General features: G+C 41.5%; 1 protein-coding gene across 1 annotated transcript in view; it reads right to left on the minus strand.

The window, feature by feature from the left end:
- Positions 1-18,424, minus strand: part of phc2b (polyhomeotic homolog 2b (Drosophila)) — a 40,967-nt gene extending 22,543 nt beyond the window's left edge. The window contains exons 1-7 of the mRNA XM_078247312.1: positions 18,286-18,424; positions 5,485-5,797; positions 4,097-4,258; positions 3,846-3,923; positions 3,400-3,561; positions 2,458-2,583; positions 1,860-2,154 (exon numbers count right to left, since the gene is read on the minus strand). Coding sequence (XP_078103438.1) covers positions 1,860-2,154; positions 2,458-2,583; positions 3,400-3,561; positions 3,846-3,923; positions 4,097-4,258; positions 5,485-5,739 — 1,078 coding nt within the window. The 5' untranslated portion in view covers positions 5,740-5,797; positions 18,286-18,424. The remainder of the gene's footprint in view (positions 1-1,859; positions 2,155-2,457; positions 2,584-3,399; positions 3,562-3,845; positions 3,924-4,096; positions 4,259-5,484; positions 5,798-18,285) is intronic.
- Between the last annotated feature and the right edge of the window lie 1,036 nt (positions 18,425-19,460).

Raw genomic sequence — 19,460 nt, forward strand, 5'->3', positions numbered from 1 at the left:
GAACAGGCTGATAAAAACAACACCATGCGTTAACAGTTTACAGTCGTGTACAACGCAGTCATGTACACACAGTTACCACTCCCAGCATATACACGCGCATATGGTACATGCAAATCTTTAGGATCTTGTTCAAATCAACTATTTTGTGAAATGTGATGTCTTATCAGGACCCTCTTGAAAATGGGAAAATGCATCTGAAGGGTCTTACCCTGCAAACAAACTGGGCTAAATTTGATTTAATCAGCTTGTATTGCTGGCACATTCACAATCACTGACACTAAAAAAAGAACACCAAAACGCTGTCTGGTTTTGAAAGACTCTTGCATGGCAGTGTGCCAGTCAGAGCTTCTAATTCACAAAGCAGCTCAACTGTTCCAGACAAAGGCCAACACAACACGGTCTTGCAGCTGGTTTCACCCCTTTAGTGAGTTGCAGGCCCTGACATGTCACACTCACAGCCCAGAGAAAGCTATTAAAAGTAAAAGTATAAAAACCTTTTTCTCATCTAATTTTACTATAGACACATGAACACATTCTACTGTATATATGACCGCTGCCTGGAGCCCCAAGTCTATTTGAAATCGACAACTGTTTCAAAAAAAGAAGCGCAATGCAGCTAGAAGGCAATTTGGCAGTTTAATTTATCTGCCCACAAAAATATAAACTTCCAGAGGAACATTGATCACTGTCTGTACAGAAATAGTCTTGCATTGCCAGACTTATGTCCACAGCTCTGTGTCAGCAACGGAGTATGGTCTGGCTACTACCACCTATCTATTCTGGGATAGGGGAACAACACTCTGGTTTGTTTGTATTTCTTTAAACCAATTCCAACCATCCTAGGCGGCACTAAGCCCCAATAGCGGAGATAGCGAGAAGGGAGGGACATCCGGCGTGTGAGAGAAGCACAGAATGTCAGCCTTCATCCCAGCAATGTTCATCCGTTGAGCTAGACTAGTACAGAAATAACATAACATAAAGCAGACCGTTTACATTTAACAAAGATGCCACTTCCTCTGTAACCAGTGTGGATGCTTTGTCAGATGAAAACAAGACTAAGAGTCTACTGCCATGCTAGCAGCTCTGTGAGGCTGAACTTAGGCTTACATCAGCATGGCATCATGTTCACAATGACAATGCTAACATGCTGAGGTTTAGCAGGTATAAGGATTACCATCTTAGTTTAGCATGTTATGCTAATATTTTCTAATTAGCACAAAACACAATATACAGCTGAAGGCTGATGGGTATGTCAATAATTTAGCAGGTACTTGGTCATAAACCAGAGTATTGGACATACTTTCTCTTTCTTTTTTTCCTCGAAGGTTTGACCTGATGATGGTGCTATAGAAAAAGTCAGGGTATGACCAAAAGTCATTAGGACTGACTGTCTGTTCCAAAGTTTTTGATGTTGAGATATTTCACAGGATAAGTGATAACTTTGACATGCTGGTGGCACTACAGGGAGAGTCAGGGGATCACCAACGTCATAAGAATTTATTGTCTGGGTGCCATTAATGTCTGTTCAAAATGTCATGGCAATCCATCCGTTAGTTGTTGAGATATTTCAGTGGTAGACTGCCCATTATCCCTCATGCTGCTAGCATATTTATATTTGTCCATTAAAAAAGACGATGTATCAATTATCAAAATTATTACTTGATTAATCAACCAACTGATTCTACTCTAATACCCATATTGCTAATTTCCATTATTATAAAAGACTAAAGGCCTTTGTGAGAGAGTTTATTTCTGTTGGGGTCTGGGCCACTGCCAGGATCATTTTTATGGGTAAATAAACTGCACACATTCAGACGTTAACATTATTTTCAGGCTTTGGGGTTGCAGACTCCACTTACCTGGAGCAATCAGGGGCTGAGCACTGATAGCTGTGACACTGCGGCTCATGTTTATAGCTCGGACTTCTGTGACTGCTGCACTTTCCCCCTTCTTCCCTGCTTCAGATGAACTGTCGAAGGAGACAGACTTCCCCCCTGTGGAGGCCTGCGTTACTTGGCTGGGATTCTTGATCAGCGAGGCGGGCTGGATGGGCACAGGGCTCTGCTTCAGACTAAGAGCCTGCAGGGTCTGAGTCTGAGAGGAGGATGTGGCTGCCCCCTGCTGGCCACGGATGGCAAGGTTTTGGACCTGATTCTTAAGAGAGACCGAATGATGGGAGGTTGTTTAGATTCACAAGGTGGGTTTTAGAAGCAGAGATTATTAGTTTGTCAGAACTGTGTTTATTACAAAATGAATGCACATCACTTTTTTTTTGCAAACCAATGGAGGCATATTCATTGCCATTTCACATCATCTAGTGCTGGATTTCCAGTCACTTCGACAACTTTCTCAAAGACCCCAAATGTTACACAGAGAGATCAAGTTGAGGACGTTAACGTTAATAAAAGTTTGTAATTTTATTTGTCATTTAGTGAAACTATCTTCCGATGAACCTACCTGTAAGGAGGCCTGCGTGGAGCTCTCTGACTGGACAGCAGTCACTGTGGCCGTTGGAGTAAAGATGAGCTGCGGGGACAGTGGAACAGCCCGGCCCAGGCTCCTGGCCACCTGCACCAGGTTACTCTGCTGGGCCTTGAAAGCAACACACACACACACACACACACACACACACACACACACACACACACACACACACACACACACACACACACACACACACACACACACACACACACACACACACACACACGCACACACAATCAGTGTCTCTGTCCCGGCTGGTAACAAATGCATTATTTACTCCTGTTTGAGTAGTGTGTGCTAAAAACTACAGTGCCCAGGTGGTTTAGGAAACAACTTTTGCCACTGAATTCTTCTCTAATCTCCAATAAAGAAGCAAAGTAATGAGAACAAAGGACCCTGTTCACGTGTTGTGGACAGGATATTCTTGCTATGAAAACTACAGAATGGCAGACATTTCTCTTTGTAATCTTTATCTTCAAAACAAAACATATTGATACAACAGTTGGGTATATTATATAGTTACACTGCGTTAAAGCTTTAATTGGTGTATGTGTGGAAAAACAAGCAAGTAAATGAAAATGAATACATGTGTAGGGCTTAATACAAAATCATATGCAGTAATTAAACACCAGAAGACTAAATCAGAAATACAACTTTTGTGTTTGTAATGAGCCTTCTGGGGCCTGACAGATTATTCGGACCACCTCCTCTGGAGGCAAAATGAGAATAAAGCACACCATTTACTATGGCAGAGTAAGCATACGTACACCAATCCCAAAACACACAGAATAAAAAAATCATGAGCTAGATAGTGTTTATTTATTCAAGCAGTATGTGTGTGAGGTTGTGTTTATGCATATATGCACACTCATATAAATGTGCCAGTGGCTATGCTCCTTGTGTCTGCAGTCTCACCATCTGTGCGCGCAGGTACATCTGTGCCTGGCTGGCCGTGAGCGTGGTGCTAGATGGGCTGCCCAGCAGAACAGCCTGCTGGGAAATACTGGTAGGCGTGGAACTAATGCTCTGGGCCCGGCTGATCAGCTGAGCTGCTGCTGGGGAGGTGGTCAGGTTGATCTACAGTGAGAAGATGAACCGGATAATTAGGTTATAAACTTCCTTTACTCTATCTATATCAATACTCCAATTACCTTTAAACAACACATCAAATATACAACATCCAGAATGTTTTACTTCCGAATGTTACCAACTTTTTCTTTTAAGGCAAAAGTAGCACAGCCCAATTTCATCAAAGCATTGTGGTGTTAAAATCAACTTTGTTCCATGATAATCTCATGGACAAATAAGTTAACCTTAAGAGGTCCTTAGGAGACAGGCTCAACACTAATACCAGCACTTACCGTAGCCTGAGTCGATCCCGTTTGCTGGGATGAAGTGCCGTTCTGTGAAGAGCTTTGCCGGCCAGCTGCGATACTGGCCTATCCCATGACAGGAGAGACAGGGAGGGAGAGGGAGGGGGGGGTAGAGAGAGAGAGAGAGAGAGAGAGAGAGAGAGAGAGAAATTTAACATTTCCTGAAACAAGTCTTGGAGGGGGTCAACAATAAACAGCCTCATCATTACACCGTGAGATTGATTCTTTCATGTGATGACCTGCTGTACAGCAGCCAGGCTCTGGAGCTGAGCGGTGCTAAGGTTGTGCTGCTGCTGGAGGGCTGCGGTTTGCAACATCAAATGCTGCTGCTGAGCAGCGTACATCTGCTGCAGGTATTGTGCTGCTGTGTTAGGCTGTCTGTGTAACGCCTGCTGGAACACCTGCAGACAAAGACAGACAGACGCAGAGCTAATTGAATATTGCAATGTGCTAAAAAAAAAATAAAACATAAAAAATAAAATAAAAGGGACTGTGCATATATTAAATTATGTCAGGGTGTAAAAATTAGAAGAGTAGAACATCAAAGAGTCAGAGAACCTGCTACATTAATACACAACCACACATCTGTTCTAAATCTGTCCACATCAATTTTATTATATATAAAAAAAAATAAATAAAAAAAAAAGTAAATATGAAATCCAATTCATGGCTGAAAAGAAATGGGCTTTGAATGACTGTATTGTTTTTGTATTAGATCATAGACTGTGTGTCTAGATACGATTGAGAGGGAGAGATACATACCTCTACTTAAAAGAGTGTTTCAAAATGTCTAAAACGTGTGATCATTGCAGGCGGAGACGTAAATAAACCCAGCCCTTTAAATCACTGTCTGCAAGAGACTCCTTGACCCAATTATAGCGCTAAACCTCCAAACTATTGATAAAATAACTCTCCTCACCCTTCACCTCTGAAAGTGCCCTCTTCCTAGTTGCCAAGCAACCAGAGGATGTTGACCTGTGGTCTATAGTGTCACAGAAGCATCCGGACCCCACGCCATTTTAAATGAGGGTAAAGATTGGTAGCAGAGATGCAGCACAACTCTGACTGACCATAAGTGAACAGTAGTCCTTTATGCTCAGGGGGCTGCCTGGTGACAACAGCGTTTGCCTTCTAATTGTCAGCAGGCGGAGTACAAGAAAAGAAGGGATGAATTACAAAAACACTGCTGTGACAAAGCATCAGCAGTAAACGTTGCGTGGACATTTTGTCAGAGAGAGGGTGAGCCTGTGTAGAGGCTTATCCCGGGGGGTCAAAGAGTCAAGAGCACTCAAGCACACAAAGCATTCCTTCCTTCAGCTTGGGACAAATCTTGGGGAATGACCATTTATCTGAGTTTCCTTCATCTGTATATTGATCAGGATGACAAATATCTCTCGTTTCATTAATTTACTTCCAATTAGAAAATTATAAAAAAAAAAAATTATATATATTATGTATTGGCCTATATGTGGTGTTATATAAACCAACAGAGGGCAGTAGAGCAAAGTTATAAATTATGATAACTTGTGAACATTTGTATGTGCATGTGGTCCGAGTGTGTCTGCACATGTCTCACACGCACGCACACACACACACACACACACACACACACACACACGAAACTTGCCTGCACTGTTTGTCGGTCAGGTATCCCGCTGTAAACAGATATCTGAGGCACTGTTTGTCTTCCTGCTGCTGTAGTACTACTACTGACACTACTGTTAATGTTACTACTACTACTACTACTGCTCGTGGAAGCCGTAGAAGTAGTAGCAGTAGTGTTAGAGGTACTACTACTGCTGGCAGCTGTGGTGCTGGAGGAGGTGGCAGCGGTCCCGGTGCTGTTTGCTGTAGAGGCAGGGGCCCCCGGCTCACTCTCCATGGTGCCCTCTGCTCTTCTCACCTTTGACCCCCGGCTCTTCTGAATAGCTCTCCTATGCCTGAGGAGAGAAAAAGGAGAGCACATGAAAAGAAAAATGCCACACTATTCACTTTATATATATATACATATATACATATATATACACATATATATACACATATACATACATATATATACATACACATATATATATACATACATATACATATACATACATACACACACACCCCCCCAAGAAAATAAAATGTTTAAATTTCACATTATTATTTTGTTTTACACTATCACAGGGTTTGACATTTGTGCTTATAAATTAACTGAATTTTTTTTTATTGACTATCAAAATAATTACCAATAAAGTTGCCAGTCGATTGACTAATCGATCAATCGCTATGGTAAAAGAGCATGTTTTGATGGACTCACTGTAGTAAATACTATAGCAAAGTTTTGTTTACACAAATCTGCAGTAGGACGAGCGTCAGCTGGGAAATGAATGATTCTTTTGAAGTCTGTTTATTTTCATGCACATATTCGCAACAGCAATATTAAATCTAAATGTAGGAGCCTTTTCAAACAAACCAAACAAACCCCTGCATTGTCCTAAGATTACAGTTAGAAACTCAGTTTCTCAAACAACTACAAAGTGTATGACTCCATTCTCCAGAAACGGAAAGTGAAGTATGGCACAACAAAGCTGGTTAGAGGAGCACACAAACATGTGGGAAGCTAATGAAATCCAGTGAATTAAGCATAAAAGGCAGAGTGGCTGGCTAACATTAGTGGTCTCCTTAAATTACATCTTAAACAGTGGAGCGTTTCACATATACAAGAACACACATATTTGGTGCAAGTTAATTAGGAAGGCAGCAGAGGCTGTTCTAATGACTGTGACTAAAACTCCCTCGCATACACTCCCATCAAAATGAGCCAAACCCTGATACAAGCACCATGTCATTGAGTTTAATAAAAGTATAGGCCTAATTATTGCTCAGACAATTGCTAATACAAAAGTACTGTGTCAAAACCATGTTATGTGACATACAGTAGCTCAGACTTCCATATCTTCTTGACAGTCATGAGAATAGAGGAGAAGAGAACGAATGGTTTAGGTCCCTTCTATAAAAGCCTTTTAAAAAGGTTGGTCCCCTGATGCTGTGCTAACCATTAGCACAGGAGGAAAAGGTTCAGAACTCTTCAGACAGATGAGATGGAGGGGGCTGCAGCATGACAGGTGATAAGATGGAAGGATGGAAGGAGAGAAAGCATCCTTCCTTGGTGGAGGCAAAGATGAGGTTTTGTTAAAAGAATGTGTTGGAAAGGCCGTGCCTGTGCGCCTGCGTCAGTATGAACAGAATATGAAGAAAGATCAGAAGGCTTTGATGAAGTCAAGCTAAAAAATAACACGAGGACGTGCTGGGAGTGCATTTGTGGTGGGGGATTCAAACAGCATGACAGCTGATGTAACATAGCTAAAAAATGAGGCCAAAACAGGGAGGATGGAATTTCTAGCCTTGAGGTTAGAGGTGTGATTAGTTAAGTTAAAAAAAAGGGGCCTAATTGAATAAGGAGCAACGCAGCAGCCATGCTGCATTTCTTAGGCTATTTACTCCTCAATTTTCTTTTGAACGGATTATGGGCCAAAGCACAGCTCTAGAGCCCACTTATGCTACAAAGCAGACTGGGAAAAAGACTGCAATCTTACAAAAACATATGCTATTCCTTGAAATGGCAAAAGCAGAATAGACCTAAATATTTAAACAAGTAAACAAATCAGTCACTGAATGAGAAAAAGACTGGAGTTTGAGTTTGGCCTTTGTTTGCAGAGTTGTATGTGCTTTAAATGAAATGCTCAACAAATTAGGCAATTAGTATGCCAATAATGGATCCTACAGGTTTCAATTAAAAATGCTTTGACATGCAAAACAAAAAGAGAGCTTGTCAACACTATTCTTCAAGCAAGAATGTCTGGACTCATTGCATGAAATGAGAATGATATAAATAAAACACGAATAACCGCCAAAACACGCCAGAATGGAGACGCAACTGACAGAATTTAATTTAGTAAAAATATAAAAGCTGCAGTCAACTGTAAATTCCCCAAAACAAAAGGAGCCATGAGTTTGCATTCGGCAGTGTCTCTCGTAGATTTAAAATGTCGTGTCCACATAAAAGCTGAAATTTAGTCCGGCTCTCTGGTTGTAAACAAAGCCCCAAAAGCGGAAAAGCCTGCCTGCCTGCCTGCCTGCCTGCCTACATCCTACAGTCTGTTTCCCATTGCCTCCATGTGTGTGGAGAGGGGAGGGAATCCCCTCTGGTAATGATGCCTTCATTCTCTGTCTTTCTGAGAGGAGTCACTCAGCCATCAGTGAAAGGGGTGCAATGGAGAACACCCCCTCCACTCCAGTCCTTAACCCCAATTCGACATCTACAACTAGAATCAGGCTTTGAGCTGGTTTGGTTTTGGGAAAAACCCTGGTACACATGAAGAGTGGTAAAGCCAATGTGAGCACATCAATGTGTGCACATCAAAGCAGTGCCAGCAGCCTGTAATGCATTACAAGCAGCCGGTCGACACCATAACAACACAATTTCAGCTCCTTGCGCTCCTCACAAGAGAACATATTGATCTACTCATGCTGGCATTACAAGACTGCAAGAACCGACTGTCAGTTCTGTGTCTAGAGGATTTGCATAGCCTGCAGGAAGATGAGAGCTGTTAAGAGAATGTCAGACAGACTGGCTGTCTCTACAGAGCTTAGATCACAGTAAGGAAGTGCAGGAGCTTCCATCAGTGTCCATCCTTCAGCCCGCATATAGGGAAACTCTGATGACCCACATTTAAAAAAAAAAAAAAAAAACATCACTAGAACGCTGCACAAATCGATTGATGTGTGATAATGCTAGGCTTTAATAGCCAGGTGATCCACAGAGAATTATATGCGTGTATGCGTGTGTGCGGAGGGGATCTCTGCTGCTAAGACAAAGCCCCCTAACCCTGGTGCTCCTACCTCCTCCGCCCCCCCCAACGCGATGCAGGGGTATGATGCCCCATCCCCCGGGAGCCTGCTGTCTTCCTGCAGGATGCTGCTCCTCTTTGTCTGGCTAACTGAGTGTTTGGCTGGTTTGCTGACTGAGTGAATGAATGAGCGCGTGCGAGCGCGTTTCTGTGCTGTATCCAAACCCCAGCACCTCTTGTCAACCCCCAACACACAGCGAGCTCGTCGCCCCAGCATCAACACCCCACTCCACCAACCAGGCCGCAGCCTGCCTCCTGATTATGTGGTATCCTAGCGACAGCCAACGGGGTGCCTATGGAATCCCCGTGCAGAGCAGCACGCTGATTGGACAGCAGGATCCTCTCTAATGAAGATGATGGTAATGATTTTACTCTAGCCTTTCCCCTCCCCCTCAGCCTGAATACTGAATTTTGTTTTATAACGATGGATGTTGGAGGATGTACGCACCCTCCAACATGAGGTAGACTGCATTAACTATTAAAAAAATAAAAAAATTCAAGGTAATGGAGGTATTTCATTAAAATCTCAAAAAGCTCAGAAATCTCACACTCTTTACTTTGTTTAGTCTACGTCTGGACAGCTGAAAACTGAAGGCGCCATTTCCATTTTTAGTTCCTCAAATGTGAAAGTCTACAGGATAGGTTGAAAACCATTTCCACAAAAGGACCTAAATCTTTAACCAAATGTACCCTAATCCTGCTGAAACAGACCAATTAATGCCCAAACTCAATTAATGATATACATCAGAATCAACAAGGGGCTAGCCAAGTCACAGCAGGAAAGAGTCAAACCACCTATTAAAATATATATATATATATATATATATATATACACACATATATATATATATATATACACACACACACACATATATATATATATATATACATACATACACATATATATATACATACACACACACACACATATATACACACATATATATATATATATACACACACACACATATATATATATATATACACATATATACACACATATATATATATATATATACACACACACACACATATATATATATATATATATATTTTCATTTATCATGAATATGAAAATTTGAAATGAAATGCAAAACAATGAGTAGAAAATTCCGTTCCCTTCCAAAAAATTAATGGGATAGCTTGCAGCTGAATTCAAACCTCTCTTCAATGACAACAGAATTCATTTATGTGAAATAGGGTAGATAAAACCAGAGGATAATGGCATACTTATGCTCTGCCCCACCACATTAACACGCCACCCAACTGTCTAGCTGTATGAAATGTAGCCATTTGAATCGTTTTCTGGTGCAATGTGCTATTGATTGGGGCCAACCATGCATGAACCCCACTGATTATTATCAACTCATTAGCATATAGATTAGCTGGCAGTGAAGCCAGAAACACAAGCCTCGAGTCTCACACTTGGCTTGGCCTTGGGAGAGGGGTCCAAACAAAAAAAGGGAAAGAAAATAGAGAAATGGGGTGGCTCAGACTGATATGAGCTGCTTGACGATGGACCTCAACATCTGAAAGCCCAGGACCTACAGTATGAGATACTAGAACACACAGAGAGCAGCCACAGTGAAGTGAGGCATAAGGGGTGGGGGGTCCGGCAAGGGGCTTTAAGACAAATAAACCCCGCCTTTTGTTCAAAGAGCATGTAAGCTCATTACCAATTTCAAGAACGCTGACACCTAACAAGCTCTTCTGGGAAGCGGTATGAAAATAAATGATCTAGGCACCATACGAGCCTTGCTTTTGGATTCCTACATCAAAGACACTGCCAACCAATGTACTAAAAATGTTTGCTTGAAAGTATACCAACTTCCATACTCATTAAAATGTATCAGAAAAGTTTGAAAACACAACCAAACCATGTCAAGTGACGGTGGCATGTGAGCTACCCGAGAACAACATTTTACAGAAATAATACTACTAGCCAATTAATTAAGCATCAGAGCAAGTCATTTCTTCCTTTAAGGGGCTGAATATACTGTATTCATTGGATGCATTTGTCTGTCTTCAATTATTTTTTGGTGAGGAGTGCCTATTTATAAATCACACAGATGAGATCTCCTTGCAGACTTAGAATTTTTTTTATAGAAAAAGTGTTCAAGCTGGTTGAAATTTCTTCAGAAAATGCATAAACTGTCAGACTAGTCCCTGAGGGAGACTGTTATTACTGAAATGTATGCACTCACTTTGAAGCACAACAATTTATACGTATACAACAACAAAAAAGAAACCAACCATGCCCAGTGTTTGCATGACAATTAGTCAATTGGGCAAAACAAGCAACTTGGGAGACTGTTACTCTTCAGGGCATTTTTTCTGACATTTAAAAACAGATTTTTTTTTTTCCAAATAAAAATTATTATTAATAATTATTATATTATCACTAGATTAATCTATGAAAATAATCGTTAGCTGCAGCCCTCAGCGAGTCACTGAGCATGAATTCAGTGAGGTCATCATGTCGCCTACATTGTGCTTGATTTCTAATGAATGAGAGGGACTGCCCTAGGAATCATAACAGTAACAGTCAGCTTCCACATCCTGTGCTCTACAAAACAGCATTTCCTTGGCGATACTGAGGTCATCCCCAGAGGCTGATGATGGTCGATGGGTCTTGTCCAAACACAGCATGCGGTGCACTGCCTTTGTTAGAGTGTGTAAGACAGAGATACCCTCTGATCCCGAGGCAAGATTGGTCAGGTAGCCGTAATTGAGCCATCTGACTCAGATGGACCTTGCCTTCCACAGCTGAGTAGACCAGCACAAAGAGATGCTGGCTGCTTTCCAGGTTAAGTGTGCCAAGCGTGTGTGTGTGTGTGTGTGTGTGTGTGTGTGTGTATGTGTGTGTGGGTGCCATTCCAGCACACATAAGACTCATGCTGTGAATATACAAAAAAAAAAAAAAAAAACACTTTCACTTGACTCTACCCAGTGGACTGTGGTCTTTTCATGTTCAGCTCCATTTAGTAAGGCCCCAGCCTGTGAAGTGCAGATTGCTCCATGAGATGCTGCAAATTGCTCGGACAGTTAACAACTCTCAAAATAAACACAGGAGAAGCAGACAGAAAAGCACAGAGACAGGACGGGGCAGAAAATGAAACAAAAGATTCTCACTCTGATCTATAAATACCACAGTTAAATAGTTCTGGCAAAGCTTTGCAAATTAGCAACACATTTCAATCCAGACTGTTCTATCAGAGCAGTCTCTGAGGCATCACTCTCAGGCGTCGATCCCACCATGGAGGAAAAGAAATAGGTCGGGTATGAGCAATGATGAGCAGCAGTACAGAAAAATGTAGTGCTTCACTGCCTACATCAGAAACAAACACTTTCAATTTCTACCAACGCTAGCAGTGGATTAAGGGCTGAGCATAATTTTCTTTCTTTTTTAAAAAAAAAAAAAAGAAAAATCACATTAATCGCATGCCGCCATTTATTAATTTATTTTACACTTCACTCGGCTTGGCGTCGTGCCTAACAGGCTACTATTTTGACCCTTTGCCATACTTCCTCTTAACATCCTGCTGCTGCAGGCTGCAGGCATGATGGAGAAAGACAGCAGCAACACAACTCTGAACGGCGCTTTTTATTTTCCAAAACTCCCGGACGGGTCGAAAGCCATATGCACGTTGTGTAAAGCCGAATTAAAATATCACCGAAGCATGTCAAGCTTGAGCTACCACCGACGAGCTAAGCATAGTAGTACAGTTAACGTGACTCAGGTTGATGCTAGCGGGCTCAGGCAAAGCACTATTTTGGAGAGTGCTACTTGCCGGCCTGTGGATTAGGGCTGTAGTGATACACTAATCTCACGATACGATTATATATATATATATATATATATATATCACGATATTTAGCCAACGATACGATTCGATATAATTTCGATACACTTACATTATTTTCTGAAAGATTTAAAGGGGACAGTGATTTTGGTGACATCTTGTGAGTGTTCCATTTACTTGGATTTAATTAACTGAACTGAAAACTAAAAACATCAATTACACAATATATGTCTCTGACTGGACAGAGTCTACAGCTTGCAAATGCTGGACAAAATGAATCAAAGATGTGTTGAGAAAATTAGTTCCATTTATTGAAAGCTTACAAGCCTTTGAAAAGTAAATAAAGTGCAGTATTGCAATTAACAATGGAGAATTAAAAAGTGCAGCAAGTGGCCTGTTCTGAACAGTTTCTTTGACAGCTTTTTTAGCTTGACACTGAACATATGAGGTAGCCAGTCTAGCCACCAGGTAAGTAAACATAGTACCATGGCTTCTCCTCAGAACACGCCGAAGAAACGCTGACTTGAGCGTACGCTCTGCGCGTGTGCGAAACATAATACGTATCCATAGCAGCAGGCGGCGCTGCTCTGTATTGTTTCCATTAACAGTCTGATGGTTTCCCAGAAAATGAAAACCGGCAGCTGGTTGGACAAACGCGTCACGTGGTTCTTTTTTCTCCGGAAATTCACAGCCAGACTGTCATGGCGGCTTGTTCAGAATACGATCTCATCCGGCTCATCCGCTCGCCATTTCCGGGCGAGTCCCGACTGCCCTGCAACGCGAACGGGGGTAAACATGTGGGGATTTGAATGGGACTTATGTATCGATACTCGCGGCTTAAAAACCAATACTTTCTTGGGGAAAAAAAATATCGATTTATATCGCAGGATCGATAAAATTGCTCAGCCTTACTGTGGATGAAACCAAATCCCAAAAAATGACTACAGCTCTTGCAAAATGGGTGGCAACTAACTGCAGACCTGTCAGCATCGTTGAAGTCTCGGGTCTTAAAGACTACGGTTGGCGTGTTCTGACCCGTCTTATACATTGCCGTCGAGGGGGACAGTAGTTTCACCATACACAGCTTGTACCACACAGAGAAAGCAGCCTAACTGGAACTGCTGCAAAGTGATGCAAGGTGATCACCGGACGTCAGTGAGTAATCAAAATTTTGTTACTGCACACTATATTGACTCTAGATTCAAATGTGTGACTAGATTCACACATTTTTCTTTTGTTTACAGTAAATAAATAAATAATAAACAAATACAAATCTTAAAATCAATTCATAAAGTCACTTTCTTTGCATTCATTTGATTCCCAATCAAGATACACTGGTAAGAATTGCTTTCCATTGTTAATATGTACTTAAAAACTGTTCTGAAATGCAAAATAATAGAATTTTAATCATGTGATAAAACATGCGATTAACTATAGAAATTCAGTGATTAATCGCGATTAAAAAAAATGAATAGTTTGACAGCCCTACTATTTACTAGGTGATGGTGCCCAAAATGACAGTCTTGTTATTTAATGAGGTTAGAAATTAAAGCATTCAATTCCTTTGATTAAAATCCCCTGATTAAAAGCTTACTTTTGATTTGCAAAAACATCATTCTTATAACGAATATACCACAGTGGTATCCTGCTGCAAACTAACCGACTGTGACAACACATTAAGGCAGATAGAAAAGTCAACCTAATAATCCATAACCCTGTTTTCTGAGATGCATAAAAGAGGACATCACTGACACTGGGTCAGAGTGGTGTTTGACCTAATCTGACAAGGCCCTGAGACACCATCGGCCAATGCCGGGCCGTCGGTGAGCGTCTGTCGGCCTAGTTTTTGTGGTGTGTCCCACACATTGGCCATCGTCGGCGGAGAAATCACATGCAAGAATCTGTGCACACGAAGAGAGGAACTGAAGTGAGGAAAGCAAGTAAGCGACTAAAGTCACAAGGACAGATGGACGGACGGACGGACGGACACACACCTAATCAATCCAATACACGATAGGGCTGTCAAAACTGACCAACAATTAAAAGCACATTAGAACTATTCATTATCTATTTTTGCGCATTATGTTCTTAAAATGGGGCAAACCAATACAACGAGAGACATAACTACTCGTATAGGTGTATTTATTTCAACATAAAATGTCTTTTAAAAGATCTAGATACCTACACATTACAAAATAAATAAAATAATGTCCTATACTGTAAAACTTAATGTAAAGACCGTAGACGCTCTCTCCCCCTCTCTCTCTCTGCAGAGTGAGGTGAGCCCCATAGCAAGCTAGCTAACTAGCCAGGCAACCGCTACATGAGTAAAATTAAACAACCTAATGTTCCAGCCGCCTGCTAGATAGCTGGTTACAGAGGACGAATACAGACTACCGCCAGTTATTTCCTCTTACGGGTGCAGTAGGGCTGCACGATATGACCTAAAATCAAAATCACGATTAATTGCACATTTTACCTCGATAACGATAAATGAACAATAATTAAATTTTTTTGTGATTCGACGACGGACACTGTGTTTTTTTAAATTTTTTTGTATAAAGTTTTAAAAGACGTTTTTTGCATGATAAAAACGTAAATAGGCTATACAATCTATTTCTTAACTGCTAATTAACTTGTTAGTCCTAACATTGAACCAGCAAGTTGCATTTTAAGCTCCTCTTTTTTTCTGCTTGTGGAGAGCTACGTGACACATGGAACTATATTGATGAGGACCGGCGATTTAAATCGGCCGTCCGAGAGTACACCAGGCAGACACACAGATGACAACCTGCAGGTGGAAGCGCTGGAGGCAGGCTCGGACATACACACCGCGGACCGCTGTGGACTTGTGTCAGTCCCGCAAGCGGTTTCAGGAAAGTGGCTGCATGTGTCCGACAATGCACAGAACATCAACACCGGTACAAGCCAACAGCTTAGTACTGTTAGGCTGTAGTCTTTGCAGTGTGCTCAGGTGCAACTTTTTGGCCAAGACACAGGCGACGTTGGTAGACGCAGGCCTTCGTCGCCGCTAGTTCTTTATTGTTGGTTTGGTGTGTCTGGACATTAAGATGTGTTGTTGTGTTTGAAATAATGAAACATTTAATTGGACTGACACTGATAAGGAAAGGTGGATGGTCTTTTTGGCTGATCCTGATATTTTCTATTTTAATGTTATACCGCTATGGCTATAGTTTCCACCAATGGACTTGTCTTACCATTGTAACTGTGCTGCTAGGGGCATGTGCAGATGACTAAAAATCACTGCTTTATTTGTACCTGTATTGAATATAAACACTACAGTTTCAGTGCCTGCAGTCCCTTGATGAGATGAGCACAGATTACTTGAATTTAGGGCTGGGCGATATATCACTGTTATATTGATATTGTGATATGGGACAAGATATCATCTTAGATATGGAAACTGGCACCATGCACATACGGGAGCACATCTGGCGAGTATCTCGCCAACAAAAGCAGGCCCAGGTGTGCTGCTTTTGCACAAGAATAAGATCAGTCCAACTATTTCTACCGGGTGAACACATCAAGTCTCTTCGATGCTGATCATGCTTATCTCTAGAAGATATAGTGCAAGATAAAGTAAAGTGGGTACAGATGAGGGAGCATCACCTCTCACATGCAAATATGTCTAAACAAAACATGAGAAAGAGGTGTGGCTCTCACTCTCTTGTGAAATAAGCAAATCAGCCTTTTCATAACACTCGGATAAATACCACAGAACAATTCATTTGAAAAACAGCTTACTGCATTAGACCAGGTGTCAGCTATAAGAATGGATGTGCAAAGTAAGTGTCTGGGTAATTTTCCCAGGCTGTGTAATCTCAGGTTTAAAAAGGACTCCCTCTATTTTATAATAACAGCTTGCCATGCTTTTAAGTGGATAAAGCAAGCATCCCCCTGCACTTAACCCCCAGTAGCCATGAGGAAAACCTATGAGCTTCTTCTTATGCTGCTTTATATTCTTGAAATAAGCAAATTACTGGGCATGAATGATCTGACCCTCTTGAGAGTGGAGATACTATGAGGAGGTAGCGTGTACAATAGGCAACAATTGTTAGTGCTCTGAAGCTGGGGCACCCCATGGCCTCCAAACTAAACCTGTATTCACTCCTATATGTAATGTTCTTGGTGTTGTCCCCTATATGTTTTGACCACTCAGTGGCTCCATAAAGATATGCAAAGCATGTCATTAGGCATCACCCTGTGAAGTGGCTGTCTGACCTCGGAAATGCACATTCAAAACAACATTAGAAACCTGACCTTTTGAAAAATATATAACCTTTTAATAAATCATTACAGAAAAAGGGCACAGGTGGAAGCTGTGGCAACTTGCACTGACCAGTCAAGTGACACCAACAATGCCAGGCAATCCACAACCCTGCTGAGTGTGCTCTTAGCTGTATAACTTTGTCTGGATTAAATGTGCATTATGGCTCCATATTACTTTAGCCACTTGTTTAAATGGCCTTTAACCCATCCAGCATTCAAAAATGTGTGTATGAGGTAGGCATGTCAGGGTGGGCCACTGAATGCGTTTTTTTCTCTCAGTATCAGCAGCCTGACTGTACATATTTTTGGAGAAACCTAAATCAGTCTTGATGTGTTGCACTGACTGTTTGGTTGGTTTGTGGTAGTTTGAGTATCCATTTGGTGCTTAAGCGATAGTTTTTACTGATTAACCTATTACAGTAATGTGGTGGCCTTTTCACAAGTTAGGCTTTCTAAATATATTTGTTTTGGACATCCCCTAAGAAAAAACTAATTCGACACACATGATTTGTACGAGAGCTGAAACGATTAGTCAATAAATTGATTCGTCAATCAACAGAGAATCAAATCACTATTTTAATCATCGATTGCATTTTTCAAGCAAATATGTAGTCTTTTCTATACGTTGTAAACTGAATATCTTTGGGTTTCAGACTATTGGTTGGACAAAACTTGGCATTTTAAGATGTTGTCTTGGGTTCTGGGGAATGATATATTATTTTAGACAAAGCGATTAGAACAAGAGAACATGTGACAGATTAATCCATAATGGAAACTCTTGTTAATTGCAGCTCCTTTTAGTGTCTGTGTTTAGACTCTAAACACGTACGCTAAAAGGGGAGGTAAGCTATAGCTGTAATGTTATTTTGACCACATTCAGGTCACTGTAAGGGCATGGCCACTACTCCAGCACTAGTGGACCATTGGGGCTAACCTGATGACCTATACAGTGTCAAAATAACTCCTCTGTGCCAATGGGACCAAAGTTTCTCCAGAAAGCATCTGGCTAACTTTAGCCAACACTTTTAACGTAATGATGAAGTAAAGCAAAAACTAGAAGTCTTAGAAGAGACGCTATTGCTGGCCAAAACATTACATTTACACGTTTTGCGCACTGATTTTCATTCATAGATTTTGTAAATTTACATTAGCTATCATTAGCGCTACTTGGGTTGGTATTCGTCACCATACTGCTGTTTTTGTACACTCTTTGGAGGGTTTGCAGACTTAGGTTAGCCGTTAAACAACGTTAGCAAGCAAGCTAGAAACAAACACCGCTGCCTGCTGCTGTTTTGGGGCCCCGAGAAGACGTTAGCTAGTGCGACCGATTAACCTCACGCGTTCCGACACACACACACAAACACACACGGTGACTGACCCCCACGCCCCGTGCCAACCGTGACACCTTGTGCTAAGAAGCAAGCTAGGCGTCGCACTTACTGTTATTGTAAGTCTTGTAGCCTCGGTCCTCTTTCTGGCCGTTCTCCCTGGCTGTTTTTCCTGTTATTCTACACCATTTCTGGATGGTGGCTCAGCGCAGAGCAGACCAGCGGCAGCAAGAGAGCAGAGAAGGGGTGGACCATTTTCATTTGCATTCCAAACTGGCAACGTGACGCAAATCTGTCCAATGAACACAGAGTGTGATAGTTAACCCCGCCTCTTCTGCTATCAATCAACAGCCCCTCCTACTCCGCCCCTCTCTTGTCTCTTGTTCCATGCGCCTGTCAAGTGGCGACCGCTGTCTTAATCTCCATGGTAACAAAAGAGATTTAACCCTTGCCCAGTGCTCTATTTGCACTGGAGCTTCATTAAAGTTAGTGATGGAAAAAGTATTCAGAATATGGATAATATAAATCAGACAGGATCAGCCCTGTTCAGCTTTGTGACGAAAAAGTTCCCAGCTGATCCAAGAGGGTTTTAAAACAGTTTATTTTGCTTAAAAAGTGGGAGAGTTTTCTTAACCCATAAAGGAACACTTCATCCTTCAGTTTTTCCGAAAAAAATTCAAAGTCATCAATTTTAGAGATACATAGTTTTCACTGGATGGGAAGGATATGAAAAATTGTAATCTGAAAATAAACTGCTAAAGCTGTCAGACAAATGTAGTCAGGGGCGTCGGACTGGGGGGGGAAAAAGGGGACTGAGTAACAAGGGCTCTCACGTGAAAAGATGCCAGACTGAATAGCTGTGGATGCGGGGAGGGACCCATAGAAAATGCCTTTCTACAGGGCCCAGAATTTTTGTGCTACGCCCCTGAATGTTGTGGACTAAGAAGAACAATATTTGTCTCTGATATGTAGGCCTAGCAGTAGAAGAATAAAGTTGTGTTAAATGGAAATACTCAAGTAAAGTACAAGTACCTCGAACATTTAGCATACTTAAAGGAATACGCCACCGTTTGTTGAAATAGGTTTGTTCACAGTCTCCTCTATATTTATATAGGTGGACAAACGCATTTTTGTCTTAGTCCAACAGCGCCGCCGCTAGCTTAGCTTAGCGTAGTGAATGGAATCCTATGTTGCCGGTTAACATGTCATGAGTAAAAGCAAAGCCCGTCTACGGAAAGCCGTTCCACTCCCTATTCAGCCCCATTGTACCGAATTTGGTTGCAGTTC

This window comes from Sander vitreus, chromosome 4 (genome assembly GCF_031162955.1).
Source record: "Sander vitreus isolate 19-12246 chromosome 4, sanVit1, whole genome shotgun sequence".
In the NCBI taxonomy this organism is placed as follows: Eukaryota; Metazoa; Chordata; class Actinopteri; order Perciformes; family Percidae; genus Sander; species Sander vitreus.